This window comes from Pseudophryne corroboree, chromosome 7 (genome assembly GCF_028390025.1).
Source record: "Pseudophryne corroboree isolate aPseCor3 chromosome 7, aPseCor3.hap2, whole genome shotgun sequence".
NCBI classification, from domain to species: domain Eukaryota; kingdom Metazoa; phylum Chordata; class Amphibia; order Anura; family Myobatrachidae; genus Pseudophryne; species Pseudophryne corroboree.
In genome coordinates this window covers 336,166,330-336,186,403 of record NC_086450.1, presented here as the reverse complement: position 1 = coordinate 336,186,403, position 20,074 = coordinate 336,166,330, and the positions used below count along the sequence as shown (strand labels likewise).

General features: G+C 46.6%; 1 protein-coding gene across 2 annotated transcripts in view; it reads right to left on the bottom strand.

Moving 5' to 3' along the window:
• Window positions 1-20,074, bottom strand: part of ABCC1 (ATP binding cassette subfamily C member 1 (ABCC1 blood group)) — a 440,279-nt gene that overhangs the window by 115,460 nt on the left and 304,745 nt on the right. For both annotated transcript variants that reach the window (XM_063934377.1, XM_063934378.1), the window contains 2 exons: window positions 9,519-9,597; window positions 9,084-9,204 (listed from right to left, as the gene is read on the bottom strand). In XM_063934377.1, the coding sequence (XP_063790447.1) occupies window positions 9,084-9,204; window positions 9,519-9,597 (200 nt within the window). The remainder of the gene's footprint in view (window positions 1-9,083; window positions 9,205-9,518; window positions 9,598-20,074) is intronic.

The window sequence follows — 20,074 nt, the reverse complement described above, 5'->3', positions numbered from 1 at the left end:
TCCATGGTCATTAGAATGGTATCCCTATCTAAGGTGTCCATCTCCGTAGATAAGGAGTCTGCCCATGCCACGACAGCACTACAAACCCAGGCCGACGCCATGGCTGGCCTAACTATAGTTCCTGAATGTGTGTAAATGTGCTTCATGGTGATTTCCTGCTTGCGATCAGCAGGATCCTTGAGGGAAGCAGTATCCGGAGAAGGCAGTGCCACCTTCTTGGATAAGCGTGTCAGCGCCTTGTCTACTTTAGGTGCAGATTCCCATCGTATCCGATCCTTCTGTGTAAAAGGATACGCCATGAGAATCCTTTTGGGAACATGGAGTCTCCTATCCGGAGATTCCCAAGCCTTTTTGCATAATTCGCTTAGCTCAAATGAGGACGGAAACGTGACCTCAGGCTTTTTCCCTTTATACATGTGAACCCTCGTGTCAGGGACAGGGGGTTCCTCCGTGATATGCAAAACCTCTTTTATGGCAATAATCATGTACCTAATACCTTTTGCCACCTTCGGCTGTAATTTTGCATCCTCATAGTAGACACTAGAGTCAGTATCTGTGTCGGTATCTGTGTCAGCGAACTAGGATATGGGGCGCTTTTGAGACCCTGAAGGTCCTGGCACCACAGGGACAGGCACGGACTGGCTACCTGACTGATCCCTAGCTTCAGCTTTGTCTAATCTTTTATGCAGGAGATTTACATTTGCATGCAAGACATTCAGCATATCCACCCAGTCCGGTGTCGGCGTTGCCGACGGCGACCTGACATTCAAGCACTCCCCCTCCACATTAAGCGAGCCTTCCTCATCAAACATGTCGACACACACGTACCGACACACTGCACACACCAAGGGAAACTTTTTCTGAAGACAGTATCCCCTGAAAGGCCCTTTGGAGAGACAGCACACACCCCAGCGCAACAACCTGGAGACCAACACAGAATGCTTTTCCCCAGCAGCGCTGTATTATACTTTATCCGCCAATTATGTGCCCCCCCCCCCCCCCCCCCCCCTCTCTTCTTAAACTCCCTTCACCGTGTGTAAGCAGGGGAGAGTCCGGGGAGCTTCCTCTCAACGTTCTGTGGAGAGAGAAATGGCGCTGGTGAGTGCTGAGGGAGAAGCCCCGCCCCCTCGGCGGCGGGCTTCTGTTCCGCTCAAAATCATGTAAAATGGCGGGGGCTCAATTATATACATGTACAGTGCCCAGCTGTACATGTATATACCTATTTGCCATCCAAGAGGTGTTATTATTGCTGCCCAGGGCGCCCCCCCCCCCCCTGCACCCATACAGTGTGATGTGGAGCAATGGCGCACAGCTGCAGTGCTGTGCGTTACCTCTGTGAAGCTGAAGGCTTCTGCCGCCTGAGACGTCTTCTTGCTTCTGTTCTTCTGGCTCTGTGAGGAGAACGGCGGCGTGGACGCACAGGACGAACCTGTGTTCACCCACTCTGAATCTAATGGTGTCCAGTAGCCGAGGAAGCAGATCCTATCAGTTAAGTAGGTCTGCCCCTCTCTCCTCAGTCCCTCGATGCAGGGAGCCTGTTGCCAGCAGTGCTCCCTGTGAAAAAAGTAAAAATCCAAACAAAAATGCTTTCTGTAGCAAAGAACTCAAGAGAGCTCCCTGCAGTGCGCCCTTCATCCTCTGGGCACAGTGTAAAACTGAGGTCTGGAGGAGGGACATAGAGGGAGGAGCCAGTGCACACCCGGAATCCAAAGCTTTCTTAAAGTGCCCTATCTCCTGCGGAGCCAGTCTATTCCCCATGGTCCTTACGGAGTCCCCAGCATCCTCTAGGACGTTAGAGAAATATTGGCTAAAATTACCTTCAGGCTGTGTGTATAAGGTGCATATAAAACATAAATGATTTCTGTGCTTAGATTTAGGTCCCATTGCCATGATATCTCATTATGGTATGCAATTATTCCAAAATACGGAAAAATCCGATATCCAAAATACCTCTGGTCCCAAGCATTTTGGGTAAGGGATACTCAACCTGTAATAAGATTTTAAACCTATCGGTAAATCTTTTTCTCCTAGTCCGTAGAGGATGCTGGGGACTCCGTAAGGACCATGGGGTATAGACGGGCTACGTAGGAGACATGGGCACTCTAAAGACTGTAGAATGGGTGTGCATTGGCTCGTCCCTCTATGCCCCTCCTCCAGACCTCAGTTAGAGAAACTGTGCCCAAAGGAGACGGACAGTACGAGGAAAGGATTTTTGTTAATCTAAGGGCAAGGTTCATACCAGCCCACACCATCCACACCGTATAACCTGGAATATACGCAACCAGTAACAGCATGAACAAAACAGCATCAGCCAAAGACTGATCTTAACTGTAACATAACCCTTATGTAAGCAACAACTATATCCAAGTCTTGCAGAAATATGTCCGCACTGGGACGGGCGCCCAGCCTCCTCTACGGACTAGGAGAAAAAGGATTTACCGGTAGGTTTAAAATCTTATTTTCTCTTACGTCCTAGAGGATGCTGGGGACTCCGGAAGGACCATGGGGATTATACCAAAGCTCCAAACCGGGCGGGAGAGTGCGGATGACTCTGCAGCACCGATTGAGCAAACATGAGGTCCTCATCAGCCAGGGTATCAAACTTGTAGAATTTTGCAAAGGTGTTTGAACCCGACCAAGCAGCTGCTCGGCAAAGCTGTAAAGCCGAGACGTCTCGGGTAGCCGCCCAAGAAGAGCCCACCTTCCTAGTGGAATGGGCCTTTACCGAATTTGGTAACGGCAATCCAGCCGTAGAATGAGCCTGCTGAATCGTGTTACAGAGCCAGGGAGCAATAGTCTGCTTAGAAGCAGGAGCGCCAAGCTTGTTGGCTGCATACAGGACAAACAGTGCCTCTGTTTTCCTAACCCGAGCCGTCCTGGCTACGTAAATTTTTAAGGCCCTGACTACATCAAAGGACTTGGAAGCCTCCAAGTCTCCCGTAGCCACCGGCTCCACCATAGGTTGGTTCATATGAAACCACCTTAAACAAAAATTGAGGACGAGTCCTCAACTCTGCTCTATCCACATGGAAAATCAAATAGGGGCTTTTGTGAGACAAAGCCGCCAATTCGTACACCCGCCTTGCAGATGCCAAGGCCAACAACATGACCACCTTCCAAGTGAGAAATTTTAATTCAACTGTTTGAAGAGGCTCAAACCAGTGAGATATTAGGAACAGTAACACCACGTTAAGGTCCCATGGTGCCACTGGGGGCACAAAAGGAGGCTGGATGTGCAGCACTCCCTTTACAAAAGTCTGGACTTCTGGGAGAGAAGCAAATTCCTTCTGAAAGAATATAGATAGGGCCGAAATCTGTACCTTAATGGAGCCTAACTTTAGGCCCATATCCACTCCTGTCTGTAGAAAGTGGAGAAACCGGCCCAGATGCAAATCTTCTGTAGGAGCATTCTTGGCTTCACACCAAGAAACATACTTCCTCCAGATACGGTGATAATGTTTCGCCGTCACCTCCTTCCTAGCCTTTATCAGAGTAGGGATGACTTCTTCCGGAATACCCTTCCCAGCTAGGATTTGGTGTTCAACCGCCATGCCGTCAAACGTAACCGCGGTAAGTCTTGGAACACGCAGGGCCCCTGCTGCAACAGGTCCCCCCTGAGAGGAAGAGTCCAAGGATCTTCTGTGAGAATCTCCTGAAGATCTGAATACCAGGCCCTTCGAGGCCAATCTGGAACAATGAGTATTGTCTGCACTCTTTTTCGTCTTATGATTCTCAATATTTTTGAGATGAGAGGAAGAGGAGGGAACACATAGACCGACTGAAAACACCCATGGTGTCACCAGGGTGTCTACCGCTACTGCCTAAGGGTCCCTTGACCTGGCACAATACCTCCGAAGCTTCTTGTTGAGGCGTGACGCCATCATGTCTATTTGAGGAAGTCCCCAAAGACTTGTTATCTCTGCAAAAACTTCTTGATGAAGCCCCCACTCTCCTGGATGGAGATCGTGTCTGCTGGGGAAGTCTGCTTCCCAGTTGTCCACTCCCGGAATGAAGACTGCTGACAGAGCGCTTACGTGATTTTCCGCCCAGCGAAGAATCCTGGTGGCTTCCGCCATTGCCACTCTGCTCCTTGTCCCGCCTTGGTGGTTTACATGAGCCACGGCTGTGATGTTGTCTGATTGAATCAGAACCGGTAGGTCGCGAAGATTCCTCGCTTGTCGTAGGCCGTTTTATATGGCCCTTAATTCCAGAATGTTGATATGTGGACAAGCCTCCTGGCTTGACCATAGTCCCTGAAAATTTCTTCCTTGTGTGACTGCTCCCCATCCTCGGAGGCTCGCGTCCGTGGTCACCAGAACCCAGTCTTGAATGCCGAACCTGTGACCCTCTAGAAGGTGAGCACTCTGCAGCCACCACAGGAGTGACACCCTAGCCCTGGGGGACAGGCTCATTTTCTGATGAATTTGAAGATGGGACCCGGACTAACTGTCCAGAAGGCCCCACTGAAATGTCCTCGCATGAAACCTGCCGAAGGGGATGGCCTCGTCGGTCGCCACCATTTTTCCCAGTACACGAGTGCATTGATGGACTGGCACTCTTTTAGGCTTTAACAGGTCTTTGATCATGTTCTGGAGTTCCTGGGCTCTTTACTAACGGGAAAAAAACCCTCTTTTGTTCTGTGTCCAGAATCATGCCCAAAAAAATACAACAGAGTTGTCGGAACCCACTGCGACTTTGGCAGATTTAGAATCCAGCTGTGCTGTTGTAGTACTCTCAGGGAGAGAGCTACTGTTTTTAATAACTGCTCCCCTGAACTCGCTTTTATCAGGAGATCGTCCAAGTATGCAATACTTGTGACCCCTAGTTTGTGCAGGAGAACCATTATTTCCGCCATTACCTTGGTTAAATTCTCGGGCCCGTAGAAAGCCCAAACGGCAACGTCTGACACTGGTAATGACAATCCTGTACAGCGAACCTTAGGTACGCCCGATGAGGAGGATATATAGGGACATGAAGGTATGCATCCTTTATGTCTAGTGACACCCTAAAATCCCCCCCTTTCCAGGCTGGATATCCTTGCCTTGAGAGCTTCCATCTTGTATCTGAACCTCTTTAAATGTAGGTTTAGGAATTTTAGATTCAGAATCGGTCTGACCGAGCCATCCGGCTCTGGGACCACAAATAGGGCTGAACAAAACCCTTTTCCCTGTTGCTCTAGGGGAACCATGATAAACACTTGCTGTTGACCCAGCTTTAGTATGGCAGCCAGAATTATTTTCCTCTCCGGGGAAGTAGCTGACAAGGCCGATTTGAAAATCGGTGTGGAAGCACCTCTTTGATGGATGTGGTAGAGGCCGGGGAGGACACACTTCCTGTGAACTGGCCGTAGCCGGTGAGCTATTCCCTCTACCTCTACCTCAGGCGAGGAAATAAAGCCACGCCCCTTTCTGAACTTACGCGACCGCAAGGACTGCATCTGTTATTAGGGTATTTCCTTTTGCTGCGGGGGAACATAAGGCAAAAAAGACGACTTATCCGCGGTAGCTGTGAAAATCAGGTCCGCAAAGCCCTCCCCAAATAAAACTTCACCCTTGCAAGGTAAAGCTTCCATATGACTCCATTGACGGGTCCGCAGAGACCTACTAGCAGAACCTGCTATGGTCTTAGCCCTTGAACCCAAACACCCAATATCTCTCGCAGCCTCTCTCATATATAGTGCTGCGTCCTTGATGTGACCTAAGTCCAACACCATACTATCTTTTTCTAGGGTGTCAACGTTAGACGACAAGTTATCAGCCCAAGCTGTAATTTGCATGCCTACCCATTCCGACGCTACTGCAGGTCTAAATAGGGCTCTGGCAGTCGCATAAAATTTATTTTAAGGTTGATTCCTGTCTACTATCCGCAGGATCCTATAGGGCTGCCGTATCAGGGTACGGTAATGCTACCTTCTTTGACCAGGGCGTTAAGGCCTTGTCCAGCGTGGGCGAGGATTCCCACCATAACCTGTGTTTTGAGGGGAAAGGATACGCCATAATAATACTCTTGGGAACTTGCAGTCTAATGTCAGGAGTCTCCCAAGCTTTTCTAAATAAAACGGTCAGCTCATGAGATGAGTTAGGTTATTTTTCTTTAAATATGCAGACCCTCGTGTCAGGGACAGAGGAGTCCTCTGAGATATGCAAAACAACGTTTATTACAATAAACCTATATTGAATACTGTCGCGACTCATGGGTGCAACCTTGCATGATCCTAGTCGACACTGGAGTCAGAATCCGTGTCGGTATCAGTGTCTGCTAACTGGGTAAAGGGACATTTATGGGACCCTGAAGGGTCCTAGGACACAGTAAAAGCCATGGGTTACTTCCCTGCTTGCCTTTAGACTCTGCTTTGTCCAATCTGTAATAAAGCCACATTATCATTCAAAACATTCCACATATCCACCCAATCAGGTGTCGGCTGTGCCGACGGAGACACCACCACCATCTGCTCTGCTACCTCCCAAAACGAGCCTTCCGCTTCAGACATGTCGACACACACATACCGACACCCCACACACACACTAGGATAAATAAATATGGGGACTGACCCACAATAAGGCCCTTTGGAGAGACAGAGAGAGAGAATGCCAGCACACACCCAGCGCCACAATATGCTGAAAACCCGGTCCCAGCCTAAATAGCGCTTTATATATAAATATATGTACAAACTGCACCAAATAAATGTGCCCCCCCTCGTTATTGTCCCCTGCTATTGTTCAGCAGGGGAGAGTCTGGGAGCACTTCTCTGCAGCATGCTGTGGAGAAAAATGGCGTTGGTTAGTGCTGGAGGATCAATTTCTTTATACTGGCGGAGGTTTTAGATTATATTGCCTCAGCAGTATCTAATATCTGTGCCAGTGCTGTTTATGAAGTAAAAAATGCTGCCCAGGGCGCCCCCCCTGCGCCCTGCACCCGTACAGTGCCGTGTGTGTGTTGGGAGCAATGGCGCGCAGCGTTACCGCTGCGCGGTACCTCAGTGAAGATCTGAAGTCTTCTGCCGCCTTTGAAGTCTTCCTTCTTCTCATACTCACCCGGCTTCTATCTTCTGGCTCTGTGAGGGGGACAGCGGCGCGGCTCCGGGACGAACGACGAGGATGAGACCTGTGTTCCGACCCTCTGGAGCTAATGGTGTCCAGTAGCCTAAGAAGCAGAGCCTATCATTTAAGTAGGTCTGCTTCTCTCCCCTCAGTCCCACGATGCAGGGAGCCTGTTGCCAGCAGTACTCCCTGAAAATAAAAAACCTAACAAAAAGTCTTTCAGAGAAACTCAGGAGAGCTCCCCTGCAATGCACCCAGTCTCCTCTGGGCACAGGATCTAACTGAGGTCTGGAGGAGGGGCATAGAGGGAGGAGCCAGTGCACACCCATTCAAGAGTCTTTAGAGTGCCCATGTCTCCTGCGGAGCCCGTCTATACCCCATGGTCCTTACGGAGTCCCCAGCATCCTCTAGGACGTAAGAGAAATCAGAATTTCATTTGGTCAGGGAAGTCAGTTTACTTTCTTCACCTACAATTACAGTGTGTGTAGATTCTCTTGTAACATCTACTTCTTTTGCAGTAAGCCCACCGCACATCTACATGGCCAAAGAGTATGTGGACACCAGAACATCACAGCAATATGTGCATGCTGAACATTTCATCCCATCATGAACACTGAGTTGGTCCACTGCTAGAACAGCCTCCTTCTTGGAAGGTTTTCGGTTAGATTTTTGTTAGCTTACTGTAAATGGGGCCATTGTCATGATAATACATTGCCACAAAGCTGGAAGCACAGAATTATATAGACCAGGCCTGGCCAACCTCTGGCTCTCCAGCTGTTGTGAAACTACACATCCCAGCATGCCCTGCCACAGTTTTAGGATTCCCTAATAGCAAAACTGTGGCAGGGCACGCTGGGACTCATAGTTTCACCAGAGCTGGGGAGCCACAGGTTGGCCAAGCATGTGCTCTAAACCATTATTTCTCCTCCACAAAACCCAGCTTCATCTGTCAAGACTGTCAGATAGTGAGCCTAATGCTTCACAACAGAAAACACGTGTCCACTGCTCCAGAGTCTATGGGGGTATGCAATTAATGTAGCTCTGGTAATCTCAAAGCTATTGATTTCGCCCTACTGCCTATTCTATCCATTTTTTAGTAAAATTTTAACCAATTTTTTTTAAGTGAAAAGGCATTGGTGAAAAATGCCTCTAAATCGGCCCGTGTTTTCGACAGCAAATTACAGTTTTTTTTCACCTAGGCAAAAAAACCTGACCTAATTGCATACCCCCCTAATGGTGTTAATGGCTTAACACCACTCCAGTCGACATTTAGCATTGTGCATGTCTGCTTGGCCATACAAACCCAATCCATGAAGCACACAACTAACCATTCAACAGTTAACCTGCAAAACTAACAATAAAACTGTAAAAATAGTCTGACATGGGATTCAACACTCCCTACAATGTACTCTGGTTACTTCCTACAGCTTTGCAGGTAAACTGTTGTTGCTAAGAGATGTTTCCAATGTACAATTACAGCATTTACAGTTAACCAGCTCTAGCAGGACTATCACAAACTGATATATTGGAAAGGTGGAATCATATGACCATGCCATGTAGAATGTCACTGAGCAATACTGCCAATATTTGACTATGAAGATCAAGTGGCTGTACAGTATGGTTAATTTTCTGCACCTGTTTCCAATGGGTGTGGGACATACGTCTGACTATATAGTGAACATGCAGTAATACTGGAAATTCATTCTATGGGCCGGATTCAAATCTGCGCTCCCCACTCCCAGCTGCGATCGTCGGCAGTATTCTAATGTTACTGCCGACGAGCACGACAAGATCATTTCAGCTCGCTACCCCCGGTAACAAGCTGAAATGCTTGTAGAGACCCATTTGGGCACCCAAACGGGTCTTTTTACGATCACGCCCATTAGTTTAGATGGGATTAGGTGTTTTGCGCGCCTAAACCCAACTGTACTGGGCACAATAGGGGGGATATATTCAAATATCCCCACTCTTACCCCTATCTCCCGTCACATTTGAATCCGGCCCCATGAAGGGGAAAGCTGTCCATGTACTTGTACAACTCACACTGCCAGTTTTGGCCTTATCTGCTTCCGTCAGCTTCCAGTCGTTCCCTGCCCCGGATTTCTGGAGGTCGGCAGTGCTACTCTTGTGTGCAGACGGTGTCTCCGAGGATGCACTCAGCTGCCTGTAGAAAAGAGAAAGATGATGCACCATGACTGCTGACTGGAGACCTTGTAATTATGAATAGAAAAGCAGATTTCAAATAAAAACACTAATCACAGAGAAAGCCAGAATGCCGGCAGCTGGGCGAGGGAAAGAGTCCCCTTGCGGACACCCACTAGTGGGAATAGTCCTGTTTGCTGGGATTCCATCGTACATTAAACTGTCGGGATTCCAGCGTCAGTAACCTGACCACTGGGATCCCGACAGCCGGCAAACTGAACGGAACCCACATGAAATACAATTTAGATTTTTGGGCAGTATTTCCAGGACACATACCGACGTAGAAATCGATCTTTGTTTTCATTCACCAGGACTCCATTTTCCATATGTTTCTCCTCAGATGGATGTGGTACATCTGTGTAAAATGAAAAGACCAACACGATGTTCAATACAGAGACTCCACTCATTCTGGAAACTTTAAATCATTTTCCAACATTCAGAGTACTTTTAGTAAGGTTGATAACAAGCCCTAAACTTTATTATGCAGCATATTTTTTCATGCAAACTGCTCATTCCCTTCACAATTCACTGGTGGCCTTGCTGCCAACACCACCATGGTCCTAATCGGGAATGATCGCAAAGTTAAAAAACAAAAAACAAATCTCACAACAACAGTGAAGCCTGAGAGTTGGAGAGAATTTATTAACAAATTATCAGGCAATTTAGATGTGGAAGACAAGGACAGCTAACAGAGTACTGTATGTGACCATACATTGCCACGACAGTGATCCGATGTGATAATCTATGGCCAATATACTGAAAGCCGGATGATGCCACGGGATATTTCAAGTGTGTGTGTTAATCTATGCATGGGGTCACAGGACCACACTGCTTGAATTTCTCAGTCCATGAAAGTAGTTCAACTAGACCTAAAACTACACATAGAAAAAGTTGAAAAAGTTAACTATGTAGTGCACTCCAGATGTGACCACATACACCTATCCTTGAATCTACTTTATACCAATTCTTTTACAACAAAAATACGGATTCTAATTACACTATTAACGAATTAAGACGCAACATTTAGGGGGGAAATTATGTAATTCGGGTAAAAATGCTTAAAAAAGTCAGAGGTCCTATTTGAGTGACTTGTGCCACACATTATAATGCTTAATCAGCTTCTTACACCAAACTCCCTTGGGACAAAAATGCTAATCCCAAGTACAGAACGAAGGACGCTATTGAGAAATGAAAATACAAAATACGGTTAAAAAAAATAAAGAAAATAAAAAGTACACATGGGATACACTACCCATGGCAGAGCATCTAAGTCGTGCCAGGTGTCTGGCACTATATGGAACAAAAAAGGATAGGTGTATGAGGACACATTAGTAGATTTAACAAACACCAGATAACTCCCTTTAAAATGGACTGGTGTTATAAGTGAGCAGGAACAGAACCTGACTTGGCATCATCCTATGCATGCATACACACCCTTTTATACTGCAGTGATTCTGCTAAAAGCTTGTTCCATTTATCATACAATATAATTTAGAGAACCACAACCACCATGCAAACTCGCATTAAAATAGCCTCCCCCAATCATACTTTCTTTTGCGAGATGCAACCACAGCAGACAAATGACTATATTAACGTAGCAGCGACTTTTGCAAGCTGACACTTCTTGCCATGTCGGAGCTCAAAATTTAAAGCGGCACCAACAGTCAGCATAAAGCCTGGCATGCTTTAAAGTGAATGTTAGAGTCACTTTAAATGTTCAGCTCCAGTCAACTGAGTAGGATATACAGTGCCTTGCTAAAGTATTCACCCCCCTTGGAATTTTTTCCTATTTTGTTACATTACAACCTCTAATTAATTTTTTTTTTTTTATCTGAAATTCATGTGATGGATCTGCACAAAATAGTCTAAATTGGTGAAGTGAAATGAGAAAAATGTATATAAAAAAAATTAATTTATAAATAAAAATCTGAAAATTGGCATGTGCATATGTATTCACCCCCTTTGCTATGAAGCCCCTCAAAAGTTCTAATGCAACCGATTACCTTCAGAAGTCACATACTTAGTGAAATGAAGTCCACCTGTGTGCAATCTAAGTGTCACATGATCTGTCAGTATAAACACACCTTTTCTGAAAGGCCCCAGAGGCTGCAACACCACTAATACCCCTTTTACACTCGCAGAAAAATCCCGGGATATTGCACGTGAACGCGCATCATCCCGGGATTTTTCTCAGTGTAAATGGGTACAGGGACAATTTCCCGGGACGAGCATCCCGGGATTTCATCCCTGGTCTAGAGCAGGGTTGAACCCGGGACCGTCCCGGGAAGCTGCCAGTGTAAACGGGTATACCGGGTCAAGGCGACCCGGCACCCGTTCTCTTCATAGGAGGAGGCGGTGCTTGGAGAAGATTATCTCCAAGCACCGCCTCTGGGAGACTCAGCGGTGACGTCACTGACCCGGCAATATGCCGGGTCAGCCCGCTAATGTGAAAGGGGTCAGTCCCGGGAAGGCATCCTGGGACGCATCCCGGGAGTGCGAGTGTAAAAGGGGTATAAGCAAGAGGCATCACACCATGAAGACCTAGGAGCTCTCCAAACAAGTCAGGGCCAAGTACAAGTCAGGGTTGGGTTATAAAAAAATATCCAAATCTTTGATGATCACATGGAGCACTATCAAATCCATCATCTTCACATGGTACCACAACAAACCTGCCAAAAGAGGGCCGGCCACCAAAACTCATAGTCCGGGCAAGGAGGGCATTAATCAGAGAGGGAGCACAGAGCCCAAAGGTTACCCTGAAGGAGCTGCAGAGTTCCACAGTAGAGACTTGTGTATCTGCACATGTGACCACAATAAGCCGTACACTTCATAGAGCTGGGCTTTATGGAAGAGTGGCCAGAAAAAAGCCGTTACTTTGTTTTAAAAATAAGAAGGCACGTTTTGAGTTTGCTAAAAGGCATGTGGACGACTCCCCAAATGTATGGAGGAAGGTGCTCTGGTCAGATGAGACTAAAATGGAACTTTTCAACCACCAAGGAAAACGCTATGTCTGGCGCAAACCCAACACATCCCATCACCTCAAGAACACTATCCCCACAGTGAAACATGGAGGTGGCAGCATCATGCTGTGGGGATGTTTTTCAGCAGCAGGGACTGGGAAACTGTTTTGAGTCGAGGGAAAGATGGATGGTGATAAATACAAAGATATTCTTGAGCAAAACCTGTTTCAGTCTGCCTGTGATTTGAGACTGGGACAAAGGTTCACCTTCCAGCAGGACAATGACCCGAAGCATACTGTTAAGGCAACACTCGAGTGGTTTAAGGGGAAACATTTAAATGTGTTGGAATGGCCTAGTCAAAGCCTAAATCACTGATATCCAAAAGTAAATTGCAAAAGACACAGGTTGTAAGAAATGATCACTTTCTAGGTCCCATAAAAGGTTTTTTTCAATGTGGGGGCTGTAAAGTGTGTAATCTGGTTGACAAGAGTGCTAAAAACATAATGGGGAAAGTGAGTACACGTCCTAATATTATTCAGTCTTTCATAAACTGTAATACCAGTTTCTGTATTTATGTACTAATGTGTCCCTGTGGACTCGTGTACGTGGGAAAGACCAAACGGGTACTAAAAATTAGAATATTGGAGCACACGAGAAATATTAGAAATCGTGTGATGAATCATAGTGTCCCGCGGCATTTTTCAGAACGACACAATGCCGACCCTTCCTCTCTAAAATTTGCGGGGATTGAGCATGTAGCATTAAGTAAAGACGGTGGTAACAGAGATGAACAGCTGCTCAGAAGGGAGACCTTCTGGATTCTAACACTGAATACACTGATCCCACACGATCTAAATGAGAACTATGAGATCACTCCGTTCATTAGGGATCGGTAGTATATCTCCTTCATGCTCTCTTTTTTTCGCTTTTTTCGCTTTGTCCTGTTTCCTCTCTATCTTTCTCTACCAAGTAGCCTGTGAGCGTTATAATTGCATTATTTATCAAATATGATATATAGATCAATCGTGTTCTGAGTCATATTGACCGCTAAATGAGGATACAACATTGATTTATTTATCCATCGGTATATCTTTTGTTTATAAATTTCATGTATATCTAACGCTGACAGCTTTATATATTTTTAATCTCTATAGATCCTTTTACTTTTTCTTGATTTCATTTCTCATGAACACTCTGTATAGTTAAAAAAAATCTGTCTATTAGGCACCTGAAGTATGTGTCTAAGTTATCTCTAAAAAGAAGTTTCTAATAAAGGAATTTGCTTCTTTTTCCTTTTTTATGTTCAATGTGAGTATGGTGATCTGTGAATTTCTAATTAGGCACATATGTGATTCATGAGCAATTATGCCTATGATGCGTTTTATCAGGCTTTTTAAGCAATATTGGAGCAGTCAAGGACAGAGATGTGTGTGTGTTTTTTGCAAATTTTACATGTATTGTTTTAAACCTTATGTAAACAAAACCAATTTGTGAGTGTATGTAACTGAATACTAAAATTTTGACCCATCTGGTAAAAACTATGTCTGTGTTTAAAACTTGTATATATTGTCGGTGGATTGAGGATTGTTCATTCACCGCTAATTATTTTAAACAGCTTGTGATAATATGTGGGGTATTATATTAAGGTCCAGACGACGTCTGCAAGCTAGCCTCCTGACGAAGTGCTTACAAAACGCGTTGGGGCGGAGCTTGCTAGACGTCTGCTTCACTCGGTGCATGCATCTCCCTGTGATCGCTGCGGGTGGCCAGACGGGCTTCTGACTGCAGCGCGGTGCACGGTCCCGGCTTCTGGACACAGTGGTTGGTGTAATAGCCTTGTGGATTCTTTTCATGCGCACAAACTGGCTCAAAGAGTGGGTCTAAAAAGGTATTAGTACATCTATACCTGTGATTCGTTTCTAATGAAATGTTTTAAGAAATAAATCTGATTTACACTATGGGCGCATTCTCCTGAATTCCTTTCTTCCAGAAATTTGCTCAAGGGGTCCTGAGTACTTTGGAGAATTGCAGCGGTGGTGGTTCACCAGTGTAAAAGCCAAGGTGTGGAATTACCTGTGGACTGCAAACCATAAATTAAGATCAACCAGCGCACCTGTACCTTCCTTTTGCCCAATATTCTTGAGCAAAACCTGTTTCAGTCTGCCTGTGATTTGAGACTGGGACAAAGGTTCACCTACCAGCAGGACAATGACCCGAAGCATACTGTTAAGGCAACACTCAACTGGTTTAAGGGGAAACATTTAAATGTGTTGGAATGGCCTAGTCAAAGCCTAGATCTCAATCTAATTGAGAATTGTGGTCAGACTTGAAGATTGCTGTTCACAAGCAGAAACCATCCAACATGAAGGAGCTGGAGCAGTTTTGCCTTGAGGAATGGGCAAAAATCCCAGTGGCAAGATGTGGCAAGCTCATAGAGACTTATCCAAAGCAACTTGCAGCTGTAATTGCCGCAAAAGGTGGCTCTACAAAGTACTGACTTTAGGGGGGGTGAATAGTTATACACGCTGAAGTTTTCTGTTATTTTGTCATATTTGTTGCTTGCTTCACCAAAAACCCCCCAAAAAACAACAAAAAAAAACCCAACAACAACATCTTCAAAATTGTAGGCATGTTCTGTGGATGGAATGAGGCAAACCTTCAAACAATCCATTTTAATTCCAGGGTTTGAAGCAACAAAACATGAAAAATGCAAAGGGGGGTGAATACTTTAGCAAGGCACTGTAGCCCTAGGGAAAATCTACCAAACCTTGTAAAGAAAACAAAGGGGGTTGCCCATAGCAACCAATCAGATTCTAGCCCTCATTTATCTAGTACATAATATAAAAGGATAGCTAGATCGGATTGAATGTTATAGAGGATAATTCCGCTTACTGTATATTCTTTAAAAAAGGTTTGAGAAATTTCCCCCAATTAAGATACAACCAGAATTAAGGAGTCTATTTACTAAGCCATGGATGGAGATAAAGTGGACAGAGATAAAGTACCAGCCAATCAGGTCCTAACTGTCATTTTTCAAACACAGCCTGTGACATGGCAGTTAGGAGCCGATCGGCTGGTACTTAGGTGGTCATTCCAAGTTGATCGCTCGCTAGCTGCTTTTAGCAGCTGTGCAAACACTAAGCCGCCACCCTCTGGGAGTGTATCTTAGCTTAGCAGAAGTGCGAACGAAAGGATCGCAGAGCGGCTTCAAAATATTTTTGTGCAGTTTCAGAGTAGCTCCAGACCTACTCCTAGCTTGCGATCACTTCAGACTATTCAGTTCCTGTTTTGACGTCACGAACACGCCCTGCGTTCAGCCAGCCACGCCTGCGTTTTGATTAGGCACGCTTGCGTTTTTCCGCACATTCCCTTAAAACGGCCAGTTGACACCCAGTAACTGTCAATCACTCTGCGGCCAGCAGTGCGACTGAAAAGCTTCGCTAGACCTTGTGTGAAACTACATCAGTCGTTGTAAAAGTACGACGCGAGTGCGCATTGCGCTGCATGCGCAGAAGTGCTCGATTTCTTGCCTGATCGCTGCGCTGCGACCGAAAACTGCTAGCGAACAACTCGGGATGACCCCCTTTATCTCCATCGACTTTATCTCCATCCAAGGCTTAGTAAATAGACCCTAAATTTACAGCATATGAATGTGATATGGGCATATTATCTCCCGAACCACCAGCAGATGGCAGCAAAGTAACAGGCTGAAAAACAAAAACAAGAGAAGTTTATGCAGCAACCTGCATTCTTCCCCACAGATTTACAGACCACACAAAGTGTATCACAAAACACAGCAATATGGTAGTAATATGCGAAACCACAGTAACAAAAAAATAAGAATTTACTCACCGGTAATTCTATTTCTCGTAGTCCGTAGTGGATGCTGGGAACTCCGTAAGGACCATGGGGTATAGACGGGCTCCGCAGGAGACTGGGCACTCTTAAAAGAAAGATTAGGTACTATATCTGGTGTGCACTGGCTCCTCCCTCTATGCCCCTCCTCCAGACCTCAGTTAGGGAAACTGTGCCCGGAAGAGCTGACATTACTAGGAAAGGATTTGGAATCTAGGGTAAGACTCATACCAGCCACACCGTACAACTCATGATAACTATACCCAGTTAACAGTATGAACAATAACTGAGCCTCTCTCAACAGATGGCTCATACAATAACCCTTTAGTTAAGCAATAACTATATACATGTATTGCAGAGAGTCCGCACTTGGGACGGGCTCCCAGCATCCACTACGGACTACGAGAAATAGAATTACCGGTGAGTAAATTCTTATTTTCTCTGACGTCCTAGTGGATGCTGGGTACTCCGTAAGGACCATGGGGATTATACCAAAGCTCCCAAACGGGCGGGAGAGTGCAGATGACTCTGCAGCACCGAATGAGCAAACTCAAGGTCCTCCTCAGCCAGGGTATCAAACTTGTAGAATTTTGCAAAAGTGTTTGAACCCGACCAAGTAGCAGCTCGGCAAAGTTGTAAAGCCGAGACCCCTCGGGCCGCCGCCCAAGAAGAGCCCATCTTCCTCGTGGAATGGGCTTTTACGGATTTAGGGTGCGGCAGTCCAGCCGCAGAATGTGCAAGCTGAATCGTGCTACAGATCCAGCGAGCAATAGTCTGCTTTGAAGCAGAAGCACCCAGCTTGTTGGGTGCATGCAGGATAAATAGCGAGTCAGTTTTTCTGACTCTAGCCGTCCTGGAAACAAAGTTTCAGGGCCCGGACTACGTCCAGCAACTTGGAATCCTCCAAGTCCCTAGTAGCCGCAGGCACCACAATAGGTTGGTTCAAATGAAACGATGATACCACCTTAGGGAGAAATTGGGGACGAGTCCTCCATTCTGCCCTTTCCATATGGAAGATCAGATATGGGCTTTTACATGACAAAGCCACCAATTCTGACACACGCCTAGTCCAAGCTAAGGCCAAAAGCATGACCACTTTCCACGTGAGATATTTTGCTCCACGGTCTTAAGTGGCTCAAACCAGTGGGATTTTAGGAATCCAACACACGTTAAGATCCCAAGGTGCCACTGGAGGCACAAAAGGGGCTGAATATGCAGCACCCCTGTAACAACGTCCGAACTTCAGGCAGTGAAGCCAGTTCTTTTTGAGAGAAAAAGGGATAGGGCCGAAATCTTGGCCTTTATGGATCCTAATTTTAGGTCCATAGTCACTCCTGACTGTAGGAAGTGCAGGAATCGACCCCCCTGGAATTCCTCTGTAGGGCCTTCCCGGCCACACACCAAGCAACCTATTTTCGCCATATACAGTGAAAAAGTCTTGCTGTCTCATCTTTCCTAGCCTTTATCAGCGTAGGAATAACTGCATCCGGAATGCCCTTTTCCGCTAGGATCCGGCGTTCAACCGCCATGCCGTCCAACGCAGCCGCGGTAAGTCTTGGATCAGACAGAGTCCCTGTTGCAACATGTCCTGACTGAGAGGCAGAGGCCATGGGTCCTCTGAGAGCCTTTCTTGCAGTTCCGGGTACCGAGTCCTTCTTGGCCAATCCGGAGCAAAGAATATTGTTCACACTCCTCCGTTTATTACAATTCTCAGCCCTTGGGTCTGAGAGGAAGAGGAGGGAATATATAGACCGACTGGAACACCCACGGTGTTACTAGTGCGACCACAGCTATCGCCTGAGAGTCCCTTGACCCAGCGTAAAACCTTTTTTTATCTTTTTATTGAGGTGGGACGCCATGTAGTCCACCTGAGGCAGTTTCCATCAATTTGCAAAACTGCGTGAAGACTTCCTGATGAAGTCACCACTTTCCCGGGTGGAGGTCGTGTCCACTCCCGGAATGAACACTGCTGACAGTGCGCTTACTTGATTCTCCGCCCAGCGAGGAATTCTGGTGGCTTCTACCCTCGCCAGTCTGCTCCTTGTGCCGCCCTGGCGGTTTACATGAGCCCCTGCGGTCTGACTGGATCAGAACCGGTTGGTCGCGAAGCAGGAACTCCGCTTGACTTAGGGCGTTGTATATGGCCCTTAGTTCCAGGATATTGATGTGAAGGCAAGTCTGTTGGCTTAAACACAAACCTTGGAATTTTCTTCCCTGTGTAACTGCCCCCCACCCTCGGAGGCTTGCATCCGTGGTCACCAGGACCCAGTCCTGAATGCCGAATCTGCGGCCCTCGAGAAGGTGAGCACTCCGCAGCCACCACAGGAGAGACACCCTGGCCCTGGGGGATAGGGTGATTAACCGATGCATCTGAAGATGTGATCCGGACCACTTGTCCAGTAAGTTCCATTGTCCTTGCATGGAACCAGCCGAAGGGGATGGCCTCGTATGATGCCATCATCCTTCCCAGGACTCGAGTGCAGTGATGCACTGACACCTGTTTTTGTTTTCAACGGATTCCTGACCAGTGTCATGAGCTCCTGAGCTCTCTCTATCGGGAGATAAACCCTCTTCTGGTCTGTGTCTAGGATCATGCCTAGGCGAGGCAGATGAGCTGTAGGAACCAACTGCGACTTCGGAATATATAGAATCCAGTTGTGTTGCCGTTTCACTTCCAGAGAAGGTGATACGCTGTCCAGCAACTGCTCTCTTGATCTCGCTTTTATGAGGAGATCATCCAAGTATGTGATAATAGTGACACCTTGCTTCCGCAGGAGCACCATCATATCCGCCATTACCTTGGTGAAATTGGTAATGACAATCCCGTACCGCAATTCTGAGGTACGCCTGATGAGGTGGATAAATGGGGACACGAAGGTACGCATCCCTTATGTCCCGATTCATTTCAGGCTTGCAATGACCGCTCTTAGCAATTCCATCTTGAACCTGAACCTTTTCAGGTATATGTTCAGGGATTTTAATTCAATATGGGTCTAACCGAACCGTCTGGTTTCGGGATTCTAACATGGTCGAATAATAACACCCTCTTGTTGAAGGAGGGGACCCTTGACCACCACCTGTTGAAGATACAATTTACGAATTGCAGTTAACACTGGCTCCCTCTCTTGGGGGGAAGCCCGCCGGGTCCTTGTGAGGGGGCATCTTCTCACAGTCCAGCCTGTATCCCTGCGATACAATTTCTATTGCCCAGGGATCTAACAGGGAGTGAACCCACTTGTGGCTGAACTTACGAAGGCGTGTCCCCACCGGGCCTAGCTCCGCCTGTGGAGCCCCAGCGACATGCGGTGGATTTTTGTAGAGGCCGGGGAGGACTTCTGTTCCTGGGGACAAGCTGTGTTGTACAGCTTCTTTCCTCTGCCCCCGGCTCTGACAAGAAAGGACGCACCTCAGACTTTCTTGTTTCTTTATTCGAAAAGCTGCATTTAATAATGTCGTGCTTTCCTAGGCTGTGCAGGAATATAAGGCAAAATATCAGAATTACCAGCTATAGCTGTGGAGACCAGGCCCGAGAACCTTTCTCCACACAATCCTCAGCCTTCCATATGCCTCTTAAGTCGGCATCATCTGTCCAATGTATATTCTACAGGACACGTCAAGCAGAAATCGACATAGCTTTTGTCTCTAGGACCCAGTATACTCATGTCCCTTTGGGCATGCTTTATAATTATATATCTATCACTTAAGACAGCATCTTAAAATATTTATATGCATACTAGGGTCTCAATCTCTGCTGATAAGGTACCTGTCCACGCTGCCACAGCGGTATAAACCCATGCCGACACAATCGCCGGTCTGGGTAGTATACTAGAATGTGCACACTATCTGCAGGATCCCTGAGAATAGCTAGTGCAAACAGGACACCCAAGGGGAAGATTCTCAACACATCCTGGCCCTAGTGGGGAAAGGATACAGCCTGAGAATTCTCTTGTGGGAAGCTGCCGTCTCTTGTCTGGAGATTCCCGCTCTTTTTCCTCATGAGAGGAGGGAAATTTACCT